Source organism: Haemorhous mexicanus, chromosome 26, assembly GCF_027477595.1.
Source record: "Haemorhous mexicanus isolate bHaeMex1 chromosome 26, bHaeMex1.pri, whole genome shotgun sequence".
NCBI lineage: Eukaryota > Metazoa > Chordata > Aves > Passeriformes > Fringillidae > Haemorhous > Haemorhous mexicanus.
Genome location: NC_082366.1, coordinates 3,293,546 through 3,318,667, shown reverse-complemented (window position 1 = coordinate 3,318,667; position 25,122 = coordinate 3,293,546). Strand labels below are relative to the sequence as shown.

Below are 25,122 nucleotides of genomic sequence, written 5' to 3'. Positions count from 1 at the left end.
ACACAATTTTTGCATGGCCTGGGTTGAGAACTATGTGGGTCAGCCTTCTAGAGACATAACTTCAGGTGGATGCTGGCAGCTGGTCGAGGAGTTACAGGCCAGGAAAAATAACTAAAACCTTTTCAATTGTTTCTAACAAATGTGTTTTAAATAATATTTATTCATGGTGGGAGAAGCCCATACATTCAGCTTCTGTGTTTAACCAGCAAAAGAGAAGAATCGTGACAGAGAAGCTGAAACTTTCCCTGCCTCCAGTAAATGTTGGCTTTTTTCCTCTCAAAAAATAGAAGGCAGCAATGATGAAAACCTCCTCACCCTCTGCCTTCACTGTGAATTGCCACCAAAGTCCACCTTTTTCTTTTGGCTCTGTCTAAATATCTGGACAATACAGGCCACTGATGGAATGTACCTAGATTTCCATAAACTGTTTTTTGCTGAGGTTTCTCCTTGCATGTCAATAATGCTGACCCCATGTTACTACAGCCTCTGGCTCGTGTTGTGTCCACTCAAGCCCTCCCTTGATGGGTTGTGGATGCTACTGGGAAGGGCCTGAGAGCTCATATTCAATCAGAATGCAGAACTAAGAGGCAAAAGTCACCTCCTCAGTGATCATGTTGTTTTGTTTTCTCATTTTTGCGTTTCTCACTGGTTTTCCAAGAAACATGTCAGAACACTGTTACAACTGCATGTAATCACCCATTTTAATGCTTTCACCTTTTGCATTTCTTTTTTTTAAAGCTCAAGAGTCTGCTGACCTAATTTTCCTTATTGACGGATCAAACAACATCGGAGGTGTCAATTTTCCAGCCATACGCGATTTCCTTGTAAATTTGATTGAAACCCTCAGAGTTGGAGCTCAGCAGATACACATTGGGGTGGTGCAGTATAGTGATCAACCCAGAACCGAGTTCTCTTTGAACAGCTACTCCACAAAAGCGGATGTCCTGGATGCCGTGAAGGCACTCAGATTCCGCGGGGGCGAGGAAGCGAACACCGGTGCGGCACTGGAGTTCGTGGTGGAGAACCTCTTCACCCAGGCGGGAGGCAGCAGGATAGAGGAAGCAGTGCCTCAGATTTTAGTGCTGATAAGTGGTGGAGAGTCTAGTGATGATATCCGAGAGGGCTTGTTAGCGGTGAAGCAAGCTGGTATATTTTCGTTTAGCATTGGGGTCCTGAATGCTGACAGTGCAGAGCTGCAGCAGATTGCTACTGATGGAAGCTTCGCCTATACTGCCCTGGATATCCGTAACCTTGATGCTCTTCAAGAATTATTACTGCCCAACATTGTTGGAGTGGCCCAAAGACTCATTTTGTTAGCGGCCCCAACCATTGTGACTGAAGGTATGTATGCCTTTCTGGACCCTTGCATTTTGGTGAATCGATGAATGATCGAGCTTTTGCACGCTTTATGAGCATATTTAAAGTTTTAATTATTCTTAATTATTTTTTTCAATTAATCTCTCTGATCTGGTTATGGAGAAGCAGTGTTTCTCTGCAGAAACTCATTGGCCTAGTGAGTTATCTCTCAAAAACCATGAGGTCTTGTTGCAATAACTGACATGACATGTTTTAAAAGACAGGAGCAGAGTATAAGAAAAAAAGGGTATAATAAAAAAACCTCATATAATCCTTATCGAGATATCTAAGCACCCTGAGAGTAAACACAGCAGAACTGCCAGTTGTAAAAATATTTATGCCGTGTGAGCTTACATTATATGTCAGTTGGAAGTGTCATGACCATAAAATGTGGCTGAGGAAGGAACCAGGAATGCTAAATGGATCCCTATGTACCAGAGTTGAAATTATCTGCTTGCTAAAACAGTAAAATTCTACAGCTCACTGAAGCTCTGCTCTGCCCTTGGTAAAAGGGTGATATTCTTAAAAACTGAACAGCCCTTAGTTCTTCTGAGTGAAATCCCTATTTTTAATCCATCAGCTAAGAAAGTTTACTGCTTTCCATGAGGCCATGGGAATTAAAAATGCAGGTGTTAATATTCTACTTAGGTTACTTTGTCACCCATAAGTCCCATTGTCATTATTTCAGCTCAGATGTGGTAGAATAATGAATACCTGGATTTATGGTGATTTATGAAAGACACAACATGACATATTGCAGAGGCCTCTGGAAGGGGCTAGCCTGCAGCTGCTGCACTTAATTAACAGGATGCTTAATGCAAACAGCACTTTTGGGATCCCCTTGTCAGTCTGGAGTTCTGTACACACTGTTCCTCATGGTGTATGTTGACATATAAAACTGCATTCCAGATGTCTTTGCTGATCCATGCCTAAACATGATTGCTATCCTGTGGCTCAAATCAAAGGGAGGAATTTGCCTTAAAGATCATTTTATGACCTTGCCTTGATTATTCCAGGAAAGAGCATGTAGAACTTCTTCTTGTAGCACCCTACAAGAACCATATTTAGCCAAATAATATGAAGTCAGCATGTGTCGCTAAAATGTGCATGCTGGGATCCATGCAACTCAGTGGAAAATCTCTCTTTCCTCCTGTGTGATTTTTAACAGTTTGAATGGCAAGATTAAAACATTTTGGTACATTTTTTTTCATCTCCACTTGCATATTTCTCACTGAAAGTGCCAGCTCATTTGTGGAAGGTGCTATGTCAGCCTGTACAATTACATACAGATTCATGTGCTAAATGGGGAAGTAGATTTTTTTCAAAGGATCTTTAGGGAATTTCCTTCCCCTGACACCCATGGAAATCAGTTTTGACTGGTTTGCTTGCTTGATCAACAACTTGGAAGGCTGCAGTGTAAAGCAGTTTGGGAGACGCTGCTGCCCAAAAGGGATGCCAAACCCTCTGAGGTGCCAAGTGCTCCTATGAAGTGCTGAAGTCATCTTGCTTCACTTTGGCTTGCCAGCTGTTCATCCTGGGCTGAAGGGATGCTGCAAAGTGGCTTTCTGCTCCTTTACCTACTGGGGGAGCCTGGATGATGGAGGTAGATGAGGTGCTTCACCAGACAGCTGACATGGCAATGAGGATGGAACTATGCAGGGCTGGGTTCAGCGCTGACACCCTCCAACATTCCCAACTTTGAGAGTCAAAGATACAATGCTTTGATCCCAAATCCTTTGAAATTCTTGGGAGGCTTGCCATCAGATTCACAGGGCTTTGGGTTAAACCCTATGAGATGTGCACAGCCCTGCTCAAAGGCTTTCACATTAATTGTGTCCATGCAAACCATATCCGTGGGTTGTTTCTTCCTGTGTGTTTTGGGTTTGATTCTTGCATTCCTCTGAGGGAAAAGTACTGCAGGATTTGAGAGATGCAACAGAAATGAGAAGCAGAGGGAACTCTTCCTTCCCAGCCTCCCTCATCTTTCCAAAGCTCCTTTGATGTTTCCCCCAAAAGTCAAAAGTTTCCAGGCTCTCCACTTTTGGGTTTCTAGCTGCTGAGAAGCTAAGGATGTGCTTTGGACATTTCTCCTGGGTCACACAAAGCAGCAATGTCAGCCCTTGCTATCCATTTGGAAAGTTTCCTGTTTTCAGCCCTTTCCTCCTTGGAGTAACTGAGGAGGAAAAAAAAGCCTGGCTGGAGGGACGAATGCTGGAAATCATGCTCTGGGAAAGGGATCATTTACACAAACCCTCATTGCTTTGTGTGTAGCTCTGTTCTGACAGCCTGGGCAGCCAATTGCAGACCACTGTCAGCTCACTTGAGGCTGTGGCTTGAGGAGGGCACCACCACGTCTGCTTTGTGCATGTCCTCATCATTTTATGCCTGAGAGCACCATGGCAGGCAATTTTAAACACCCATTTTTTACAATTGGTCCTTAATTATACTATTTCTAGCCTGACTCCATGAGAGGCATTTGCAAAGGTTCGGCAAGGCAGGCAGATCTTTCAGGATCTGGGGGCAGAGGGGCAGCTGAGTCACAAACGGCACCCCCAGCTCCAAGTCACCCCTTGGGGCAGCCCAGTCTCATGACACTCACCCCTAGTGAGAAACCTGACAGCATCCAGCCTTTGGGAGCACAGCTCTCCATGGCCAGCTGGTGTCTGGCCAAGGAGGACTGCAGCCAAAGTTTTGTTCTTTGTTGAAATCCAAAGTAAACAGCCTTCATGCAGAGGAGCCCTGATGGGCTGGGGGCTGCTCTTCTCTGTCCAGGCAGGGCAAGGCAGTGCTTGCTACTGCTTTCCCTGGGGGGTGTGAGATCCAGTGGGAGCAGGCTGTGCACTGGGTGAGGCAGTAAGCCTGGGAGGTGATGGACCTGCCTCCTTGAATCCTGAACCCATCTCAGGAGCCCTTAGGTGGGTGAGTGATCTAAGGATACCCCAAGTCCAGCGTAACACAATGATTCATAGTGCTCCAGCATAACTTGGAAGCAACACAGAGTTTCCTTTCTCACGTCAATGGCATGAAATCAGGGAGGTGATGATGTGAGAGGATTTGTCTAAAAGATGGTATTAAGGTTAGGCATCTTGATAATCATGTATAATGCTGTTATCACAATCATATTGGTCTTGTTAATATCTACTTTTAAAAAAAATATATTTACTGTATTAAATATCATGCTGCTTTGGTCCCAATGCCACACAACAAGATTTTTTTTTCTCCCTGACTATCTTTCTTCAAACTGAGCCAGGGCACTGGAAAGCTAATTGTGCCCTTTCTGTGTCCTATGCCATCATCAATAATAAAGTTTCAGAAGTTACAAGCCAGGGAACCTGTTTGTTAAAGACATGGCCATCTGAACATAATCCAGCTCATCCATGACTGGGCCAGCTATGCCAAGAAAAAATGTAACTTGTTTTTGTTAGATAAGGAAAAAGATTTAGGATGCAAAGACCCAAAATCCAGGTATGTTGAGTAGGTGGAGACTATTGTGTCATTGCTCTCAGGAACCTAATACTTCTCACACCAAGCCACCACCATTCAGGTGGTTCCTCTGAAGATGGAAGGAGCATCACCTGCTTATTTTATCTCATGTGCCCTCTGAGTGCTTAAATTTCTCCTTCCTGCTTTCCATTTTTCCTTTGACATGTATGTGTATTTTAATATTCACGTGTGTAAAAAAATCACCGTTTTTGCAAATCTCCAACTCTTTGGTGTTTTAGAAAGGGAGAACAGTCAGATTTACTATTAGTCCTCTGCTAGAGCCTAAAAAAATAATTTAGACCTTTTTAAAGGCATTGAGAGTAACCGTATTCCAAGTAAACAAGAGGTCCTGAACATTGCTGAGCTGTTGGCACAGAACTGATGCAGAGTGTCTTGAAGCTAACATGATGTTCATGTGTTACTTGCAGTTATTGAAGTGAACAAGAAGGATATAGTCTTCCTGATAGATGGCTCAACTGCTTTGGGGGCCGCCCCCTTTAATGCAATTCGTGATTTCGTTGCCAAAATTGTCCAAAGGCTGGAGGTTGGACCCGACCTGATCCAAGTGGCGGTGGCACAGTACGCAGACACTGTGAAGCCAGAGTTTTATTTTAACACCCACCAGACCAGGAAGGATGTGATGGCCAATGTGAGAAAGATGAAGCTCATGGGTGGCACAACACTCAACACTGGCTCGGCACTGGACTTTGTGAGGAACAACTTCTTCACCAGTGCTGCTGGGTGCAGAATGGAGGAAGGGGTGCTCCCCATGCTGGTGCTCATCACTGGGGGTAAGTCCAGGGATGCTGTTGACCAAGCTGCAGCAGAGATGAAGAGGAACAGGATAGTGACCCTTGCTGTTGGGTCAAGAAACGCTGACCTGGCAGAGCTTCAAGAAATTGCTCATGAACAAGATTTTGTGTTCAACCCGAACGACTTCCGCCTCCAGTTCATGCAAGCCATCCTTCCTGAAGTGCTGTCACCTATCCGGACACTCTCTGGAGGACTGATCATCCCAGAGCCACCCTCAGGTAATTAAAGGCCTTTTTCTAATTAAGGAGGTGTGGTTTATAAGTTTGCCAATTCTTATTCTATGACATGTACAGACAATGGGGAAAGCCATACCAAATGCATGTTCCAGCATGGTTAAATGTGAGTGCATGAACGGGTCAGTGAACTTGGTAGCGTGGTTGTTGTTACAGATTTATGGTTCCTTCCTGGAGATTTTTGTCCTGTTCTCATTTTGTCACCAACATTTAAAGGCCTGGATGATGTAGAAGATGTGCTTTACTAGTTAGGTACCCAAATTGTTCAGTGGAGGGTTTTTCTCTTCCTAGGGCCTGTGTAGCCTATGAATGGGACACCTGTGAGTGTTAAAGTCTCTTCCTCAGTTTGGGAATCATCCATAGTGGATGTTTGCTCAGGAAAGGAGAGGTTTCTTTGGAGTATAAAGAACATAAGCCAGTATGTTTGTGGAGATGTTTAGAGCTGACATTGCTGGACAGAAACTCACCCTTTAGGAACATATTTAGTTTCTTATTATTTAGTCAGCTCAAGCCCAAGAGGCATGCAAGGATATTTCAGTGTTGATTTTCATTTAATCTGTTTGGAAGATGATCCAAAGCTCCACAAAGCCAGTGGACTCTTTTTAGTTGTCCTTGCCATTGACATCATTAAACTTTGGAAGAAACCAACTGATAGGGTCATGGCTTTTGAGGAAGTTCCCCCTGCATTTCAAGAGAAGTTCTAGGTGCACAGAGATTTTATGTCAAATTTCTCAGGATTTCTTCAATATAGAGATGTTTGAGGTGAAATCCATGTTGCACTAGATCATATTTGAACCTTGTATTTCTGTCTCATGGCATATGAGCATTAGAAAACCAGGATTTCTTCCAGCTCCCAGTAAGATCAATAGTGAGGTTCCCACTGGCTTAAGCAGCTGTTGAATTGTGTCCATCTTTTTTCTAGTTTCTCACGTAATTTAAAATTATAAACCGCAGTGGAAAAGAAACAGAATGTTTGGAAAGAATCCTGAAAGAATTAAAGCATCTGTCTGATTTACATGAGAAGAAGACATTTTGAAATCAGTTTGCAAATACTTGTCCTTAATGAAGATGAATATCACAGGACCTATAATTTAATAAGCTTTGTTTCAGAGTGTGTTTCCAGCTAATACAGTTTTGCATGGCTATACACCAAAGCTGATGTGCTTATTTTTCAATGTAAATTAAAAATGTTCCTTTGTTTTCTCATTCTTTAAAGGTCATTCATGCAGCTTCTCTATTTTTCCAGTCCTTTTTTTGTGCTCACAGCTATTCACACACATTATAAGCAAGTGATCATATACCGCCCCTACAAATTATTATTGGTAGCAACAAAACTGATTTTGACACTGGGCAGTTGCATTTTAACTGGCTATTGTCTCACCCTGGGCCTTGAATGGCACTTTTCTGGGAAAAATTTAAAATACAGAAAGCCAAGACAATCTGTAAAATCTGAGAGCAATCCCTCTATTCTGAAGAATTTATTTCCTTTTTGTTCTGAATAGCTCAGTATTTATATCTTTTATATACAGGACAGCAAACTTACAGGGACAAGGCAAGCTAGAGAATTAATGAATCTAGCCAGAAATGCTTTAAACAGAAATATAATGAGCAGAATTAGCAATGGGCATAAATAAATCCTTGAATAACTCATCTGGAGGAAGGCATCTAGGGGGATGTCTTGGATGACATCAGTTCTCCGAGATTTTATTTAAAATCTTGGCATTTTGGTCTGTGATCTGGACGTGTTTAGAGCAAAAAAAGAGCACAAGATGATGACCCTGTGGTGTCTTTTGGGTGTAGTCCTGTAGCTCAGATGCTTGGAGATAGCTCAGGAAGGATTTAACCTTAAAAAAGGGAACTAAGAGCTGCCAAAACTGGGAAATTTCTCCCCCTTCAACTGTCCAAAAAATGGATGTCTGTAACAACAGACAGTAAAGTGCAGAGCTCAAGAAGTCAGGTATCCTCAGGAAGCTGTTGAGCCTGACATTTAAAAGAGTTGCTGATCTTTCCCTGCCCAATTCAGTCATTTCCAGCAAGGTCCTTGTTACTTCTGTGCTGATCACACCAATCACACCCTTGCTCCTCTCTCTCTCTTTCTCTCTCCACCCTAACACGGTCCACATGCGTGTACGGCGTACGCTGCATGCACACATGATAAAAAAAATTTCCATTTTTCGTTTTGTGCGATGTCTCATGTTGTTTTCTGTGCTCTACTGCAGTTCAAGTAACCAAAAGGGATATCATCTTTCTTTTGGATGGATCACTCAACGTCGGAAATGCCAACTTCCCCTTTGTGCGGGACTTTGTGGCCACCCTAGTTAACTACCTTGATGTCGGCAGCGACAAAACGCGAGTGGGCTTAGTGCAATTTAGCGACACCCCCCAAACCGAGTTCTCCCTGTACTCCTACCAGACCAAATCTGACATAATCCAGCGCCTGGGGCAGCTGAGGCCCAAGGGGGGCTCGGTGCTCAACACCGGCTCCGCGCTGAACTTTGTGCTCTCCAGTCACTTCACAGAGGCCGGTGGGAGCAGGATAAATGAACAAGTGCCCCAGGTGCTGGTCCTGGTGGCAGCAGGGAGCTCTGCCGATCCCTTCCTCCAAGTTTCCAATGAATTAGCTCGGGCCGGAGTGCTGACCTTTGCTGTCGGCGTTAGGAATGCGGATAAGGCAGAACTTGAACAGATTGCCTTTAATCCAAGAATGGTGTATTTTGTGGATGATTTCAGTGCCCTGGCAGCTTTACCCCAGGAGTTAAATAAGCCCATAACAACATATGTTAGTGGAGGTGTGGAAGAGGTTCCACTCGCCCCAACAGGTAATGCCTACCTTCCTGCATGCTGACTGCATGAAGTTGATCTTGTTTAAGTGAATTTCTTGTTTCCACTGTACGCCTTGACACGTGTCCAAGCCCTGAGTCATCAAAGTGGTTATGGCTGTTCTTGATGATCTTTAAGGTCCCTTCCAAACCAAACCATTCTATGATTCTATGAATACATGGCTTGACACTGGCAGCTCTTAATTTTGTTCAAGCCATTGCTACCGCACCTTGAAAACACAGTTTTAAGTTTTTTGGTAGGTCAGGACCAAAAGAGGACCTGAGTGAGTCTGTGCCCACCAGTCACTGGCTCTGGTGTTCCCTTGCTGTTCCCATAATAGGGCCACAACCTGTAAATGCATCATGTGCAGTAAATCGGGCAATGGGAGCATGAGATTTTGACCACAAGAAGTGGAGTGGAAAGGTTAAAATCATGCCAAAGAGCACGCAGGAGCAGAGGTCTAGCCAGGAGCAGGTGGACAAATCCATCCTCAGAACCACTTGGCCAAAGTGATTTCATCAGGCTGTCACAGAAGCTAGATTTGACTCCAGAAATTCAGAGTTATTCTCCAATATTAAACCCAAAGGCTTTTGGCAAGTTTAACCCTTTTTAAACAGGTATTTCCTCACGAAATCCATAATTGAGGCTACGTGCCCAGGAAGACATAGGAACAACTGGGATGGGTCAGTATGGAAAGGAGACTAATTAAGATTAATATGAAGGTACAAGAGGCTTGGGTTTGCCTTGGGTATTCAATGAGATCAAAAGGGCATCAAATTGAAACAGGTGAAAGGCTTTTATGGATTTAGATGCTCCTTGTGATGCAAGTGGGAGAAGATCCAAAAAATGCTTTGTGTACATGTGCATGAACTGTCTATTTGTTGTCTACTGAGCCTTTAAATAGAAAAAACCCTCAACCAACTCTCCACTGCTGCTTTACTTCATGTTTGTATTGTCAACATATTGCTAGACTTAAATCATCACTGAACCAGCCAATTCATGATGTGATACAATATGTGATATTTCTGTCTGGTGCCCGAATTTATTGAGTCTTAGGATAGACATGTCCTTGCTTTCCCTTTTTCCTCAGATGCTGTATAGTTCTGCAGACTTTGAATATTTTGGTAAATGAGAATATTGAAAGATTGAAACCCAGCTAACTTGCCGACAATTTTCTAGGATGGCACATGAGAAGAAAAATGCTTTCATTTCTTTTTTTCCCCCCCTCTTTTCATTTGTGAATTTATTCCAGAAAGCAAGAAGGATGTTTTATTCCTGATTGATGGCTCAGCCAACCTCTTGGGCAGCTTTCCTGCCGTCCGGGACTTTGTACACAAAGTCATTTCTGACCTGAATGTGGGTTCCGACGCCACGCGAGTCGCCGTAGCTCAGTTCAGTGACACCATCCAAATTGAATTTGACTTTGCCGAGTACTCATCCAAGCAAGACATGCTTGTCAAAGTGAAAAGGATGAAGATTAAGACTGGGAAGCAGCTGAATATTGGAGCTGCACTTGATGAGGCTATAAGGAGGCTGTTTGTGAAGGAAGCTGGAAGCAGGATTGAAGAAGGGGTTCCTCAGTTTTTGGTTCTCCTTGTTGCTGGGAGATCGACTGACAATGTGGAGGAGCCATCAGATGTCCTGAAGCACGCTGGAGTGGTAACTTTTGGCATCAAAGCCAAAAATGCTGACCCTGTAGAGCTGGAAAGGATTGTTTACGCCCCTCAATTCCTTCTGAATGTCGAATCCCTCCAGCGGATTTCAGAGCTTCAGCCAGACATAGTCAACCTGCTGAGAACAGTCCAGCTTCAGCCAACAGGTACAGGGAGCCTCGGGGTTTCCAAGAGGCTGAAAGACATGACTTACATGCCCTGCTCAATTGGTAACTGGAGCATCTGGTCTGGTGATGTATAAAATGATTGTGTAGAAGCTGCTGTTGTGCTTGGAGTTTCTTCTGTTCACACTCTGATCCGGCAAAGTGTTAAGTGCCAAACCATATTTTGATGATAAGTGGGGAAAATGCCTTTGTTCAGCTGCAAGAGCTGCAGCTGGTGCTGTTTCCAGTGTGTAGAACATGGGACAAACCTGAAATAACAGGACGTTGTTGCCTCAGAGATGTTGCATTAATTGATGTGCAATCTGGACAAGGGCTAAAAGAAGCAAATACTGGCTTGTTTCAATTTCTCTTTCCATCTTCCCTTTTCTGGAGGAGTGGATTCCAGCACACTGGATTCACTCTTGCTCTGCTATCTCTTCCAGGATATGATGGCAGTTTCTACATTTTCTACATACACACCAATAAATCAGATGCTCTTGACTCAGTTACCATGTGAGCTCATTAGATGAGATGGATTAATTGAAGAATAATTTTTAAAAGGTCTTCAAAATAAATACATGGCCACAACAACAAATTCACACCACAGTGCTGGAGATCATGCATGTCCAGCTGTGTGATTTCCTGGGGCAGCCCTAATTGGAGCATTGGCTCATCTCCCAACAGGAGGTGGAAACAAGGAAAAGTGTAATAACATCCATCTCTTCTCTCCCTAAAGGGGCAGATGGACTTAGAATCATAGAAACATAAAAAAGAAATAGGGCTGGAAGGAATCTCAGGGTGCCATCTGCTACACACCCTTGTCCCCAGCAGGATCTTTTTGCCCAGAACTAGATGACATTGATCTGATCTGTTCTGGGAACCCTTTGGGGGCGACTTCCCAGATTCCATAGCCAGTCTGTGCTCTTGCTTTTATCAGACAGCACTTTCCCTTCACATCACACTTCTGTCTCCCTAGTCATAGTTGAAGTTTTCTACACCTTCAGCCTGAGGAGGACACAGATGTCAGCTTGCTCCCAAATTTTGTCTGGCAGCTTTTTCATCTACTTTAGGCCTGACATGTAGATCTTGTCTTGCTCCTTGTGTACCAACTGTGTACCCCCCTCATTCAATCCTTATTTGTAGATCTTGTAGGTTTTCTTCCACATTTTCACTCTTGCCTCCCCAACATCAGTCTGCTCCAAATGACCAGAGTGTGAGAATGGCATCCCCTGATCATCTCTTACCCCATCCTTTCCATGAGGATTCATGACCCTTCCCATATTTGTGCAGCTTCTGTCTCAACCAAGACTTGTGCAATCAGTGCTCTTGCGTTCCATCCTCCCTTTTAAAACCATTTCTGTCTTGTCCTGACCATTTGGAATTCTTTTGACCACCAAGGACTATTAATAATTGTGCTATGTGTTCAGGGACAGCAGCATCCACCCAGTTTTCCTGGTATTCTTGGCTAAAAGACATCCATTCCAAAGGAGCAACCATACTTTTTTTCTTCTTTATCTTTTTTTATCTTCTTATTTTACCTTATCTTTATAATCTTTTTCTTCTTTATTTTTTTCTTCTTTATCTGCTACACAGGGATTTTTAATAGGACTTTTCCATTGTTCTTGAACTTTAGAGGAAGTATATGAAACTGGGATATACCAGGCAATGTCTGCTCCTTCTTCCCACCTATATTAATTTTTCTCTCCTATGCAGGTTTCCAGCAATCCTCTTAACAAATAAATTTGATCTGAAGTCTGCATTAAGAATTCAGCTGCCCTTGTTAACTCTTTAGATGGCTAAGCATTCGTAAGTAGATAATTAATATTTTCTTCAGAGGAGCAGATCATGCCCCTGCTTGTCCCACTCGACCTTGCTCTAAGCAAGCCAACAGTACTTTTTGGGATGTCATCCAGCAGTTGTTGAGTTTGAGAGGCAGTGATGTTTTCTGCTTGGCCAAGCCAAAGCTTTGCAATTCTGTTGGTCAATAGCGTGACAGGTCAAAGTTCTCTGATCTCCGACACTTCATGGTCTTGATTTTGAGATTTTTTTTTTTGTTTGTTACTTTGTGGTTTTTGTTTGATTTTTTTTTTTTGAAAAGAATAGTTTGGTCACAATTAGCATGTTTTTTCCTGCCTGAAGATAGTAAAGAAAAAAAACCAGAGATCTGTATCTAGCGTTTTAGAAGAGCATTTCAGCATTTTCATCTGGATGTCCTCTCCAGCAATTTCTTAATTTCTTTTCAGAAGTACTTATTTCTAAGTTCAGAAAAGCTTTTCTCTCCCTCTCTTCACCATCTTCCTGTGAGCACTCCCTGCATGCCATTTCATTCAGAAACTCATTGTTTCTTGGGAACAAAAGATCCCAGGCTCCTGTTGCATACTGCAAAGCCACGTGCTACCTTCCCATGCCCCTTGGGAGCTGTTGGCTTCTCCCAGCCTCAGGTAGGAGATGGCACCCAGAAGTGCCTTGGTGCCCTATTTCCAGTGGGTCTATGATTCTATGACTCGGTGGGTAAGGCATGGAATGCACTGCACTCCAGTTTCCACCAGCTACCACCCATCTGCCTCCTCACCAGGGATTGCATCCAGTGGCAAAGGAACCAAACCACCTTTCCTGACACCTCGCCTTCCCCTGCCCGAGCTTTGTTCTCCTTCGGTTCAATGTACGAGGAGAATATTAACCACTGCAAAAGAGAATCTCACTTCTCCCCCCCATTCCCCTTACTTGTCTCAAACAGTAGTTGAGAGAGGTGAGAAGAAGGATGTGGTGTTTCTGATTGATGGCTCGGATGGTGTCAGAAGAGGTTTCCCTCTCCTGAAGACGTTTGTCCAAAGAGTTGTGGAGAGCCTGGACATTGGCCGCGACAAGGTGCGTGTGGCTGTGGCACAGTACAGCAACAGCATACAGCCCGAATTCCTGCTGGACACCCACGAGGACAAAGCAGATCTCATCAGTGCCATCCAGCAGCTGAAGCTCATGGGAGGGTCTCCTCTGAACACGGGGGCAGCCCTCGACTATCTCATCAAGAACGTGTTCACGGTGTCAAGCGGCAGCAGGATAGCAGAGGGTGTCCCACAGTTCCTGATCCTGCTGACTGCTGACCGGTCCCAGGACGATGTCAGGAGGCCCTCAGTGGTCCTGAAGACGAGCGGCACGGTGCCCTTTGGCATTGGGATCGGAAATGCCGACCTCACAGAGCTGCAGACCATTTCCTTCCTCCCAGATTTTGCTATCTCTGTGCCCGACTTCAGCCAGCTGGACTCGGTGCAGCAGGTCGTCTCCAACAGAGTCATCCGGCTGACCAAGCAAGAGATAGAATCTCTTGCCCCTGACCTGGTTTTCACATCACCCAGCCCAGGTGAGAAGATGTTTGTGTCTGCACCGAGAGCCAGTGGCAAAATATGATGTTTAGTAACATCATGGCTGCAACACAAACTGAGAAAAGCAAAGATGGTCACGGCTAAGACTCCAAGTCTGTTGTGGTCTCCCTCTTGGTGCACTCAGGGTTGGTAGGAGCTCTGCAGTTAAACTGAGTCACCTTTAAGCCCAGCCCCTCAAGGTGGTCCATGCTGTATCCACATGGAAGACCCACAAAGTGAATGTTATCGCCTTAATCTTAAGTGGATGGATATTAAGTCCATGCTGCTCCTTCTGGAATGGAAATTGTGTCATTTAGATGCTACAGGGGCACCTTCAGACCACTATAAATCAAGGTCAGCTTTCTGCTAAATGTAAAGCATGATGATTTTGCCTACTTTTGCCTCCTTCATTCACTAGGGAAAGGGAAATTAGAGGCAGGCATCAGGAGAAGGATCAGATCTTACATTTCTGGTCTCCCTTGGAATGAAATCCAGCCAGCATATGCCTGGGATGAAGAGTATTCAGCCTGGAGAAGTCCCTTAGAAATTCACTGTCCTACTCTGTTCATTCCCTTCTAAAAAAGACCACTTTCCTCCATCCCCATTTATCAGTGTGATATTCTGCGATAATTCAGGCTGTGAATTGCCTGAATTACCACTGCAGAAAACACTTCATTAGGAATCAAAAAATCATCCTGGAAAAGCAGAAGTTGAGAGAATAATAGGATAGAATCTTTCCTAGAGGGCAAAGCCAAAGAAGGAGGGGTGGTTCTGAATGTAAAGCAACCTGCCCTGAGTAAGGACTACCTACAGGCTACATACTCTCGGGTGGAGATCTCACAAGGAATTACTGTTACAGGTGTCCCGTTGCTCCCTCTCTCTTCTTTTGCTCTGGAATTTGCTATTCTTGCACCCCCTGGGATGTGCCTAGCAGTCTGGTCGTGTCTCTGGGTTGAACACAGAGCTTCCTGCTGGGGCTCCCAGGAGTTATCCCAGGCAGGGAAACAAGGAGTACCATCCCCATGGCCAGAGGCATGGGTCAGTGGTGTAGATGATGAGCTTATCTGCTCTCCATTATAAATTCCTGGTGCTTCTTCCTGACCAATGCCTTCTCTCCTGCAGCGGGCATGAAGAGGGACATCGTGTTCCTGGTTGACGGCTCCCGCTACGCCGCCCAGGAGTTCTACCTCGTCCGCGACCTCATCGGGAGGATTGTGAACAACCTGGACGTGGGCATCGACACCACCAGGATCTCAGTGGTGCAGTTCAGCGAGCACCCCCACGTGGAGTTCCTGCTCAACACCCACTCCACCAAGGATGAGGTGCAGAACGCCGTGAGGCAGCTGCGGTCCAAAGGTGGCCAGCTGGTGAACGTGGGAGAGGCCCTGGAGTTTGTGGCCAAGACCATCTTCACCCGGCCCTCCGGGAGCCGCATAGAGGAGGGCGTCCCGCAGTTCCTGGTCATCCTCTCCTCCCGCAAGTCCGACGATGACTTTGAGTACCCGTCCCTCCAAGTCAAGCAAGTGGGGGTGGCACCTATGATGATAGCAAAGAACGTGGATACTGAAGAGATGATACAGATTTCTCTTAGTCCTGAGTATATATTCCAAGTCTCCAGCTTCCAGGAGCTGCCCAGCCTGGAGCAGAAGCTGCTGACTCCAATTGAAACTCTGACTGTGGACCAAATCAGGCGGCTGCTGGGAGATGTGCAGCCCCCCATAGGTAAGGCACTGGCTCTCTCTGGGCTGCTTTTCAAACAAATGTTGCCCAAAAGACCTCTTTAAGTCAAGGTTTTCCTTAGTTAAAACCAAAGTCATAGGACATGTACAATTTTAGAAGGAAAGCTTTAGACAGATGTCAATTCTACCCAAGTACCTAAATACATTATAACCCCTTATTTTCAAGTCAAGTGCTTTAAACATGGCACCTATTTGGGTCAATTTCAAATCAAATACACAATGTATACTATTTCCTGTTCCCACTTAGCAGCTCTCTAGGAAACAGGCAAAAATCAGGGCAGAATAAAGCTGGAAACATTGACAAATCCATAGAATAGTATTAATGAACGAAACAGATAAGGCTGTGAGTAATGCATTCTTCAAATTCTAGGCAGACACACATTCCCACTGGCACACGGGCCCTTTTGGAGAGTCTCCCTGTAGCACCATTCCTAAAGTTGGCCAAAATATTCCACATGCTTCTACCTCACATGACAGCAGATCACACAGAAATCCTCCAGCAAAGCTTAAGCAAAGCCTTGGCATGACAATAATTTCCTCTCTTCTCGCTTGCCTACAGATGTTTCTGGAGATGAAAAGGACATAGTCTTCCTCATTGACAGCTCTGACAGCGTCCGGCCGGATGGGCTCGCTCATATTCGGGATTTCATCAGCAGAATTGTCCAGCAGCTGGAAGTGGGGCCGAACAAAGTGCGGATTGGGGTGGTGCAGTTCAGCAATAGTGTCTTCCCTGAGTTCTACTTGAAGACCCACAAGTCCAAAAATGCCGTCCTGGAAGCCATCCGCCGCTTGAGGCTTAGAGGTGGGTCTCCCCTGAATGCTGGCAAAGCTCTGGACTTCGTGGTGAAGAACTACTTCATCAAGTCTGCGGGGAGCAGGATAGAAGATGGAGTGCCCCAGCACCTGGTGGTCATCCTTGGAGACCGGTCCCAGGATGATGTGGACAGACCTGCCAGAGTGATCACTTCCACAAACATCAAACCTCTGGGTGTCGGAGCCAGGAATGTGGACAGGGACCAGCTGCAGGTCATTACCAATGATCCTGGGCGCGTGCTTGTGGTACAGGACTTTACAGGACTCTCAACCTTAGAAAAGAAGGTGCAGAACATTCTAGATGAGCTCCCGATACCTACAACAGACTCACCTGGACCACCCCTAACTGGTAAGGCTGCTATTCCTCCTGGAGACTTTTCTGAACAGATTATAGATGGTATTTGTAAAAAGTGAAAATGATTCTGTAATAACACCTTTTGATTCTCAAACCTTCAGTTGCATTTATTAAAAGAACTCTTTGAAGTTGCTGAGTTTGGAAAGAATATAATTAAATCTGAATGGAGATGAGGCTGACTATCAGAATTAATGCTGTATGAAGTGTTATACAAAAATTTTCTTATATGGATATAAAATCCTGCCAAGGGTTAAGGAAATTAAAATGGTAGAAAGGAGAGAGAAATTTCATTTGCAAAGTGCTACTTCACAAAGCCCTGGGCTGCTTAAATGTTATAGATGCCCCAAATAATTACTAACAATTGTGTTTTCTTTGTAATCTGTTCAGGAGGCAAAAAGCAGGCTGACATTGTGTTTTTGCTGGATGGCTCCATCAATCTTGGGAGGGATAACTTCCAAGAAGTCCTCCAGTTTGTCTACTCCGTGGTGGATGCCATTTACAGGGATGGTGACTCTATCCAGGTAGGACTGGCCCAGTACAACTCGGATGTCACTGATGAGTTTTTCCTCAAGGATCACTCCACCAAAGCTCAGATTTTAGATGCTATCAACAAAGTCATCTACAAAGGTGGGCGAGTGGCGAACACTGGTGCAGCCATCAAGCACATCCAGGAAAGGCACTTTGTGAAGGAGGCTGGCAGCAGGATTGACCAGAGGGTGCCCCAGATCGCCTTCATCGTCACGGGTGGGAAGTCTACGGATGATGCGCCCAGGGCCTCCTTGGAAATCACGCAGAAAGGCGTCAAGGTGTTCGCAGTTGGAGTGAGGAACATTGACCTGAAGGAAGTCAGCCTGTTGGCCAGTGAGAGTGCCATGAGTTTCAGAGCAGCCACAGCCCAGGAGCTGTCAGAGCTGAATGAGCAGGTCCTGGTCACGCTGGAAGCTGCCATGGAGGAGAGATTGTGCCCAGGAACAACAGATGTGACAAGAGGTAAGGACAATCCTTTCATGACGTTCTCAGGTTGTTCTCAGTGGTGGCTTTTAATGTCCAGTGTGTTTTGATGGACTTGCCTGTCCTACTGTTGTGCTTTGTCAATGGCCTGAGGTGCAGGGTGGACTAATTTCTCCTCCAGGAGTCTGATGGAGGCTTCAAACTTTTGGTACAAGAGCTGCCTCTCTGTGGCCTTCAGCCTGTGAATGGCTGGAGTAACATCATCACAGAGGTGCCACCGTGGTGGAACTCATTTCAGATGTGACAACCAGGCACTAAGTCACTGGTGTCCTACCACCACATTTAGCCTTTGGACTAAATCCCACTTTGGATTTTCTCACAGGGACTTGATACCAGTATCATCGTGACAGACCAACTTGTTTCTTGCCAAAATGAAAAGTGATGCCCTTTGTTTCCCCTCCCTGTGCCTACTACAATATAATTGAAATTTTTGGCCATCCAGGCTTGCATGGTATGCTGGAAATCACAGAATCATAGAATTGTGGTATAGTTTGAGTAGGAGGGCACCCCAAATACCATCTTGTTCCAACTTCCCTGCCATGAAACACCTTCCACTATCCCAGATTATTCCAAGCCCTGTCCAACCTGGCCTTGAACACTTCCAGGGATGGGGCAGCCACAGCTTCTCTGGGCAACCACTGCTGGGGCCTGCCCACCCTGACACAGAAGAATTTCCTCCCAATATCCTATCTAACCCTGCCCTCTGGCAGTGGGAAGCCATTTCCCCTGCTGTCATGGCAGGATCTTGTCCAAAGCCTATGTCCAGCTCTCTTGAAAGTCCTTTAGACAATGGAGGGGAAAAACAGAATTTCCCTTGCCACATCATCCAGGATGCCCACCTGATCTCATGACAGGTATATGAGGGAAAACCAGGGCACAAGTGGTTGTAGTTCAAGGTAAAATTGCCTTAACAAGTAATCCCATGATTCGGCTACTTCAGAAGCCAAGCAGGGGAATTGTGGTGAGTAAGTGAGCTGGTATTGCTGTCGGATCAGGCTCCCAGCAGCTGGTTTTACTTACTACATTACAGCCAGTCCTACTCCCAGCACAGCTGATTATGGCTCAGCCCTCTGACTTTAAGCAGAGGCGTCTCCTAAACCCCTGGAGAAGAGGAAAGATAGGCACAACAGCCCTGAGCTGAGCAGCACTCCAGCTGAGAAGAAAAACTGAGTGCTGGGAAAAGCAAACCACTGCTGGTGGTATTAACTTATCCCAAGTGTGGTTAAGACATTAACCAGGCTAATACCAAAGAGAATCCAAACATCTCACTGTGATTATCTGAGTGTCACTTCTAGCACAGGCAGAAGGTGCACACTGTAGAAGTACTAACAGGTTTCCATGGGCTGGAGAGAGAGAGAAGAAGGCTTAGCTGCCTGATGAAAATGCAAATTTCTATTGGACTTGGTTTAGGCAGCTCGTCCCAGTGCTAAAATTAAAAAAAGAAAATTAATAAAATGTAAGTTTTTCCAGGTTATCACTGCTATGGTGAAGGGAAACAGAAGACACTTGTGCAGCAAGTGATGTCAGTTCTTGATGCAGTGTCCTCATTAACTGCTAAAAGAGTAATTAGAAGTTGAAATCCAATCATTGCATTGCTCCCTGATGCTCTTCTCTCTTTCTTTCCCTCTCAGACTGTGACTTAGAGGTGATAATTGGATTTGATGTCAGTGATGTTGGGCCTGGTCAGAACATCTTCAATTCCCAGCGAGGCCTGGAGTCGAGAGTGGAGTCCGTGCTGAACAGGATAACACAGATGCAGAAGATCAGCTGCACTGGCAACCAGGCACCCAATGTCAGGGTGGCCATCATGGCCCAGGCCCAGGGGGGACCTGTGGAGGGGCTGGACTTCTCCGAGTACCGGCCCGAGCTCTTGGAGAGGTTCCTGGACATGCGGACCCGCGGGCCCTACTACCTCAGGGCAGACACACTGAGGTCCTACCTGAGCAAATTCCGGTCCTCACCTGCTGGCAGCACCAAGGTGAGTCAGGGCCAAGGCCTCTGGGGTGGTACTGGCCAGCAAAGCTGGCTTCTGGTGTATGGGGTCGGCTGTCTGTCTCTGCCTCCACACACGCTCAGGATGGCTCTTCAAAAGATGAGTCTGGACGCTAGGTTTTTTCGGTCTTCAGAATTGTTTATTATTTCTTATCTATAAAGTCCTTTCTCTGCCCAAAGGATCTGACCAGCATGGCAGCCAAAGACACTCTTGCCCACCCCCAAGGCAGTCGCATCTTTTATAACAAAAACTACGTATATCATATTTACCTTTTGTCCCCAATACCTATCATCTTCGTCACCAACTACACCCTCATCCCAGACCAATCCCCAAATGCCAACACCACTCCAGAAGATGGAAGACAGGAAGAAGAAAGAAGAGCCTGGTGGCACGCCCTGATTCCTCAATCTTGTCTCTGCAACCCCCCTGTACCAAAACCCCAAAATTTGTGATTCACCCTATAATGATGTCTTCCTTTCACTATTTACACTCGAGTGATTCTCGCAGGTTCCATTTCTTCATACATCAGTGGCACATCTCTAGATGGATCAAAATGAAGCCACCAAGTGCTTTTGGCAACATTCCAAGACTCCCGAGCCCCCCAAGGGTTCTCTCAGTAGCTCTGGACATCAGGAGTGATGTGCTGAGCTCCCACACTAGTGTCCTTTAGTTGGTAAAGAAACTCTAAATTCCTATAATATTTTTTTAAAAATTAATTTAATTAATTGAATTTATTAACCATAAATTTAGTCACTTAAACCCTACTTGTTTGCAGCACTCTCCCTGCATTTTCAAGGTCCTGACAATTGATGAGCATTACTGCCGCCAGTTTCCACAATCACTGCTTAGCTGCAAATTATTGCTCTCCAGATATTTCCTGTGTTATGCTCTAGCAACACCTGCATGATGTACAGGAACAGGAAGGTACAGGAACCTGGCACAGGAATGCAGAGCTTCATGGCCTGGAAAATGTGTAGAAGTCCCCTCACCTTCTCAGATGAAGCATTGGAAAAAGGCCCTTCAGGTTGCACACTGATTGTTTTTCACACCTGAAGTATTCTGGGTCCTGACAGAAATTTGTTTCTCTCCCAGGTCATAATCCATTTTACTGATGGTGTAGATGAGCCAATAAATCAGCTGGAGGCTGCTTCCTCTACTTTACACTCAGAAGGTAATTTTTTTGCTCTTCCAGGCAGTGATTATAGTCCATGTTAACATGTAGCCCATTTTACCACCACTTCTCCTAAATTCATCTGCTTTTGATAGTAAGAGCTAAGGATTTTGTGAGTTCTACATGCACTTGCTGTTCTTCACTGCCTTCCTGTGATGTTTTAGCTGCCTGCTGCCACCTAAGCACGTGGGCACCTTACACTGGATGTGTCTGAAGATGCTTGTTCTCTATTGAAAAGGCTCTGTTTGCAATCAAAGATGTGGATAACCACGTGTTATCTCAGAGGAGAGTGATAACACATAGTTAACACCTTTCCCCATCACAAAGCCCCTTCTGTTTCTCCCTGCCAGGAGTCAATGCTCTCATCTTCGTCGGGCTGGACCGAGTGACCAACTTTGACAGAGTGATGCAGCTGGAGTTTGGCCGTGGCTTCACCTACAACAGACCACTCAGAGTTAATCTGCTGGACTTGGATTTCGAGCTGGCAGAGCAGCTTGTAAGTAACTTGGCACAGGCAGTGCTGCCTTGTAATGCTGGAGGAAAGCCCACGGGTGGATGTCCTGCGGGGCTGAGCCGTGGCTGGATTACACCCTCTTGGCTCTGCTCCTCTCCCCTCCCTGTCTCATGTCAGCTCCTTTCACAGATGCCACAGCAAACAAAGTTCAGAGCAGATCACAGTCTCTTCCCACTCCTGAAGAAACCCTACTCCAGCCAAGGCTTTAGGTCAAATGGGATGGGATAAGATGCCATCAAAAGCTGCAGTGCCAAAAACCCGCCCTCTGCCTGTGTTTACTCTGTTGGTTTTTTTAGCCTTACAGTAATGCCCTGTCAGTGCTAAACCTCTTGTAGGAGCGTTGCTTTCGAGGTTTCTTTCCCTGATCTCATGCACTGCCTGCATTTTAGACATGCTTTTACAACCCTTTAAGTCCCTTCCAACCTAACCCATTCCATGATTCTTTCTTCTTCATAGGTTTACTTGTTTCCCAATGCATAGTCCCTCTCAAGTGTTGAGTTAATTTGCTGTCAGCCTCAGTATGTCCAGCTCCTCCCAACTCTTCAGCTGCTACCAGCATGATTGAGCTCCTTTTCCAATAGATTTAATAAGATTGGGCTCAACCACTGGTCCCTGTGGTAACTTTGCTGGGCCCTTCCCCACAAATCAAAGTGCAGCCACTTGTGAGTGAGCCTTGGGTTTTGGGATAAGAGTTAGTCCTCAGCCCCTCCCCAGGTAATTCAGCCTAGAAAAATCCTTCCAAAATGTAAATGTGCAAAGCTGGCAGGAAACGTTTGCAGCCAGCAATGTACTTGGCAAAGAAAGTGATTTTTTCCCCCTCTTTTTTCTGTTGGATGATGTAAAACCAAGCTGTGGTTTCTCTGAGTCCATATCATCCTTTTTAACCTTTTTTTCTTCCTTCACTGTGTGCTTGCAAACTGTTCTCAGCCTGTGGATTGCTGGTGAGCTGCTCACTGCAGTAACTTTCTCATGGCCTGCTCCACAGCCTGGATTTTTTCCTTTGGAGATGGGATTTCTCTCTTCAGTGACAGGCACAGCTCTGGAGACTGGTGTCCTACTACATGCACTCAACATGCACTCCTGCCCCACACAGTTTCTGTTTAAACCCTTCCCTCTGGTGTCCAAAATCAGGTGTTGGGGCTCTGGCAGGTTTCTAACGCTTTCACTTCCCATTTTTCCTGCAGGATAACATCGCAGAGAGGACGTGCTGCAAGGTCCCCTGCAAGTGCTCAGGGCAGAGAGGGGACAGAGGTGTGCCAGGCCCTATAGGACCAAAGGTAGGTCACTTCATCTGGGGATGAAGGGTCCCTGTGCACAGGAACCTGGTGGTGATGTGCAGGTCATGTTGTTGCAGTGGGTGATGTTAATGGGGAGATAGCTCCATGTACTCTCTGTCCATTTGAAAACTGACCCTGGGACATGCAGAGCAATTGAGGGCTGCTCTTCTTCCCTTTCTCCACAGTCTCAGTGCTGCAAAACATCCAAGAGGGCAGGATAAATGTCTGGAAAGACAGGTGAAACGTGCTGTGAAACAATTTAGGGACATCAAAAGGAGATTATATCTCTCATTAACATATGGCCAAGCAGCTGCTTTGTGCTTATCTAGGGAAACCTTGAATATCAATCACAGAACTATGAAGGAAATTCCCAATTTTGTTTGTTGTCTTCTAGGGTGTCACAGGCGATCTTGGCTACGGAGGCTACCCTGGTGATGAAGGAGGACCGGTGAGTGACTGCCCCTCTTCCAATGGGAACCACACCATAGTCAAGTGTTTGGAGAGATTTCCACTAAATGAAAAGCCTCCAAACTTTTTTCTTTCTGGGAATGTGGATGTGGCTTAGAAGAGACAGCAGAACTTTGAGTTTCCCACACCTGACCTGCTGAGTTGCTGGTCCCAGCTTCTCCTGAGAGAAAGTCAGTAGGGGCTTCTTGAGAGCTGGAGAAGGATGATGGGGGAAAAACTCCATTATTTGATTATTTGATCCATCTCTCTGCTATTCCCAAGGCAAATAAAATCCTCAACTTCATAAAATCTGCAGCCTATGCCAAAGTTATCCACACCACCTGCAGCTGAGATTTGAGTTAGTCCAAAGGAGGAACCAAGAGTGATGTTCCTATCCCTCACACGGCAGACAACGTGAATCCCATGAATTCTTACTAGCACTCTTCATCCAAACTCTGCATGAATCCCACGTCAGCCCTGGAATAAACATCCCTCCATGCATCACTCCCAAGGGTTGAAGCTGAGGCCAAGGGGCTGACAGTGCTCATGGCTTTTCCAACAGCACAGGCAGGGGCCAAAGGCTGCTGTGAGACATTGCATGCCAGGCAATGCCTTCCTGGGGCTTGAGGGTCAGGATAGGATTAGACATCTGTGCACAGCTCTGAGGGCTTCATCTTGTCATTTTGGTTTTGAAAGAGAAGTTTCACAAAGCTCTTTCACAGCTGAGGGGCTGGGAAGGATGTTTCTCTCTTGATGATGCAGTTGGTCTCTACATGAGGAATGTTGTGGGCAAGTGATGATGGGGTGGCCAGGCAAAATCTGTTGCTCCTGTGACTCCAAGCCACCTCCTGTGACAGGTAGCCACAGAAACAGGCTTAGCAGGCAAGTTCTGACTGCTGTTTTTCCCCCTGTATGCACCAGGGTGAGCGTGGACCACCGGGTGTGAATGGGACACAAGGTTTCCAGGGATGCCCCGGGTACAGAGGAACAAAGGTATGTTTGGAACAAGCCTGCTCAGAGAAGACCCAGAGTCCAGGGGGTGGGAGTCCCCCAGGGGTAACTCCTCTTCTTCAGCAGGTCACACAACCTCTGCCACGTGCCCTCGAGTGGTTGTGTCCACCTGGCCAGGCACCAGGGCTTTCAGAGGCTGTTGTGGCTTTGGTGTTGCTATGAAGAGGAAAAAGGCAGCCCAGAGACCCAGGCTCAATCCACAGACAAGGATGATCTATCTTCTGCAGTCTGGCTCTGGGGGAAAGATTTGGGAAGAGCTGGATGTGCGTGTCTTGGCACAGGGCTGGGACAGTGAGTGGGTGGAACTCTGCTGCTGGGGAAGAGGGAGACAATTGAGCCATGGCTGAGGCTTTAAAGAGGAACCTTGAGCTAATGGTCCAGGACAGCAGCTGCACCCCAAGCCAGAAAAGGTGGTGAAACATATAATGTTTATGGGAAGTAGTGAAATTAAGGGGATGTTTCCTACCATTTGCTCTGACCATGTGATCCTCTGGCAGGGAGAAGAGGAATGCATGAACCAAGCCCATTAGCTGAGATACTGAGTGTCATTAAAAATCTGTTCAGCCTTGGACAAAGGCACTAGGACTGGCTCTTGATTAACATAAAAATGAGTCTAGGGAGAAACAAAAGTCAGGGAAGGAAGAGTTGTGAGATATTTTATTGGATCAGCTGGATTAACCCCCATGCCCCACATAATTTATCTTGTCACAAGTATTGGGGAGGCAGCTGAAGACAAACATTGACATAAGAGAAATTAGGGAAAGTCCTGTCCTGATCATGGCTCTGGGTCTGCCACCAAGCCCAGCCCTCCTTCTCCACTGCTTTCTCTGGCAGTGAGCTGGACAAAACTGGAGTAACTCTCTTTTTTATCTCCTTAGGGTTCTCGGGGATTCCCAGGAGAGAAGGTAGGG

General features: G+C 45.7%; 1 protein-coding gene across 11 annotated transcripts in view; it reads left to right on the top strand.

Moving 5' to 3' along the window:
* COL6A3 (collagen type VI alpha 3 chain) overlaps positions 1-25,122 on the top strand; it is a 59,041-nt gene that overhangs the window by 13,663 nt on the left and 20,256 nt on the right. For 6 of the 11 annotated variants that reach the window (XM_059868133.1, XM_059868132.1, XM_059868131.1 and 3 more), the window contains 15 exons: positions 739-1,341; positions 5,268-5,870; positions 8,105-8,704; positions 9,958-10,524; positions 13,259-13,879; positions 15,003-15,602; positions 16,179-16,781; positions 17,175-17,777; positions 19,430-19,776; positions 20,884-20,962; positions 21,313-21,458; positions 22,661-22,753; positions 23,148-23,201; positions 24,122-24,193; positions 25,090-25,116. In XM_059868133.1, the coding sequence (XP_059724116.1) occupies positions 739-1,341; positions 5,268-5,870; positions 8,105-8,704; positions 9,958-10,524; positions 13,259-13,879; positions 15,003-15,602; positions 16,179-16,781; positions 17,175-17,777; positions 19,430-19,776; positions 20,884-20,962; positions 21,313-21,458; positions 22,661-22,753; positions 23,148-23,201; positions 24,122-24,193; positions 25,090-25,116 (5,618 nt within the window). The remainder of the gene's footprint in view (positions 1-738; positions 1,342-5,267; positions 5,871-8,104; positions 8,705-9,957; positions 10,525-13,258; positions 13,880-15,002; positions 15,603-16,178; positions 16,782-17,174; positions 17,778-19,429; positions 19,777-20,883; positions 20,963-21,312; positions 21,459-22,660; positions 22,754-23,147; positions 23,202-24,121; positions 24,194-25,089; positions 25,117-25,122) is intronic. The other 5 variants (XM_059868140.1, XM_059868138.1, XM_059868134.1 and 2 more) reach the window with 4 other exon arrangements.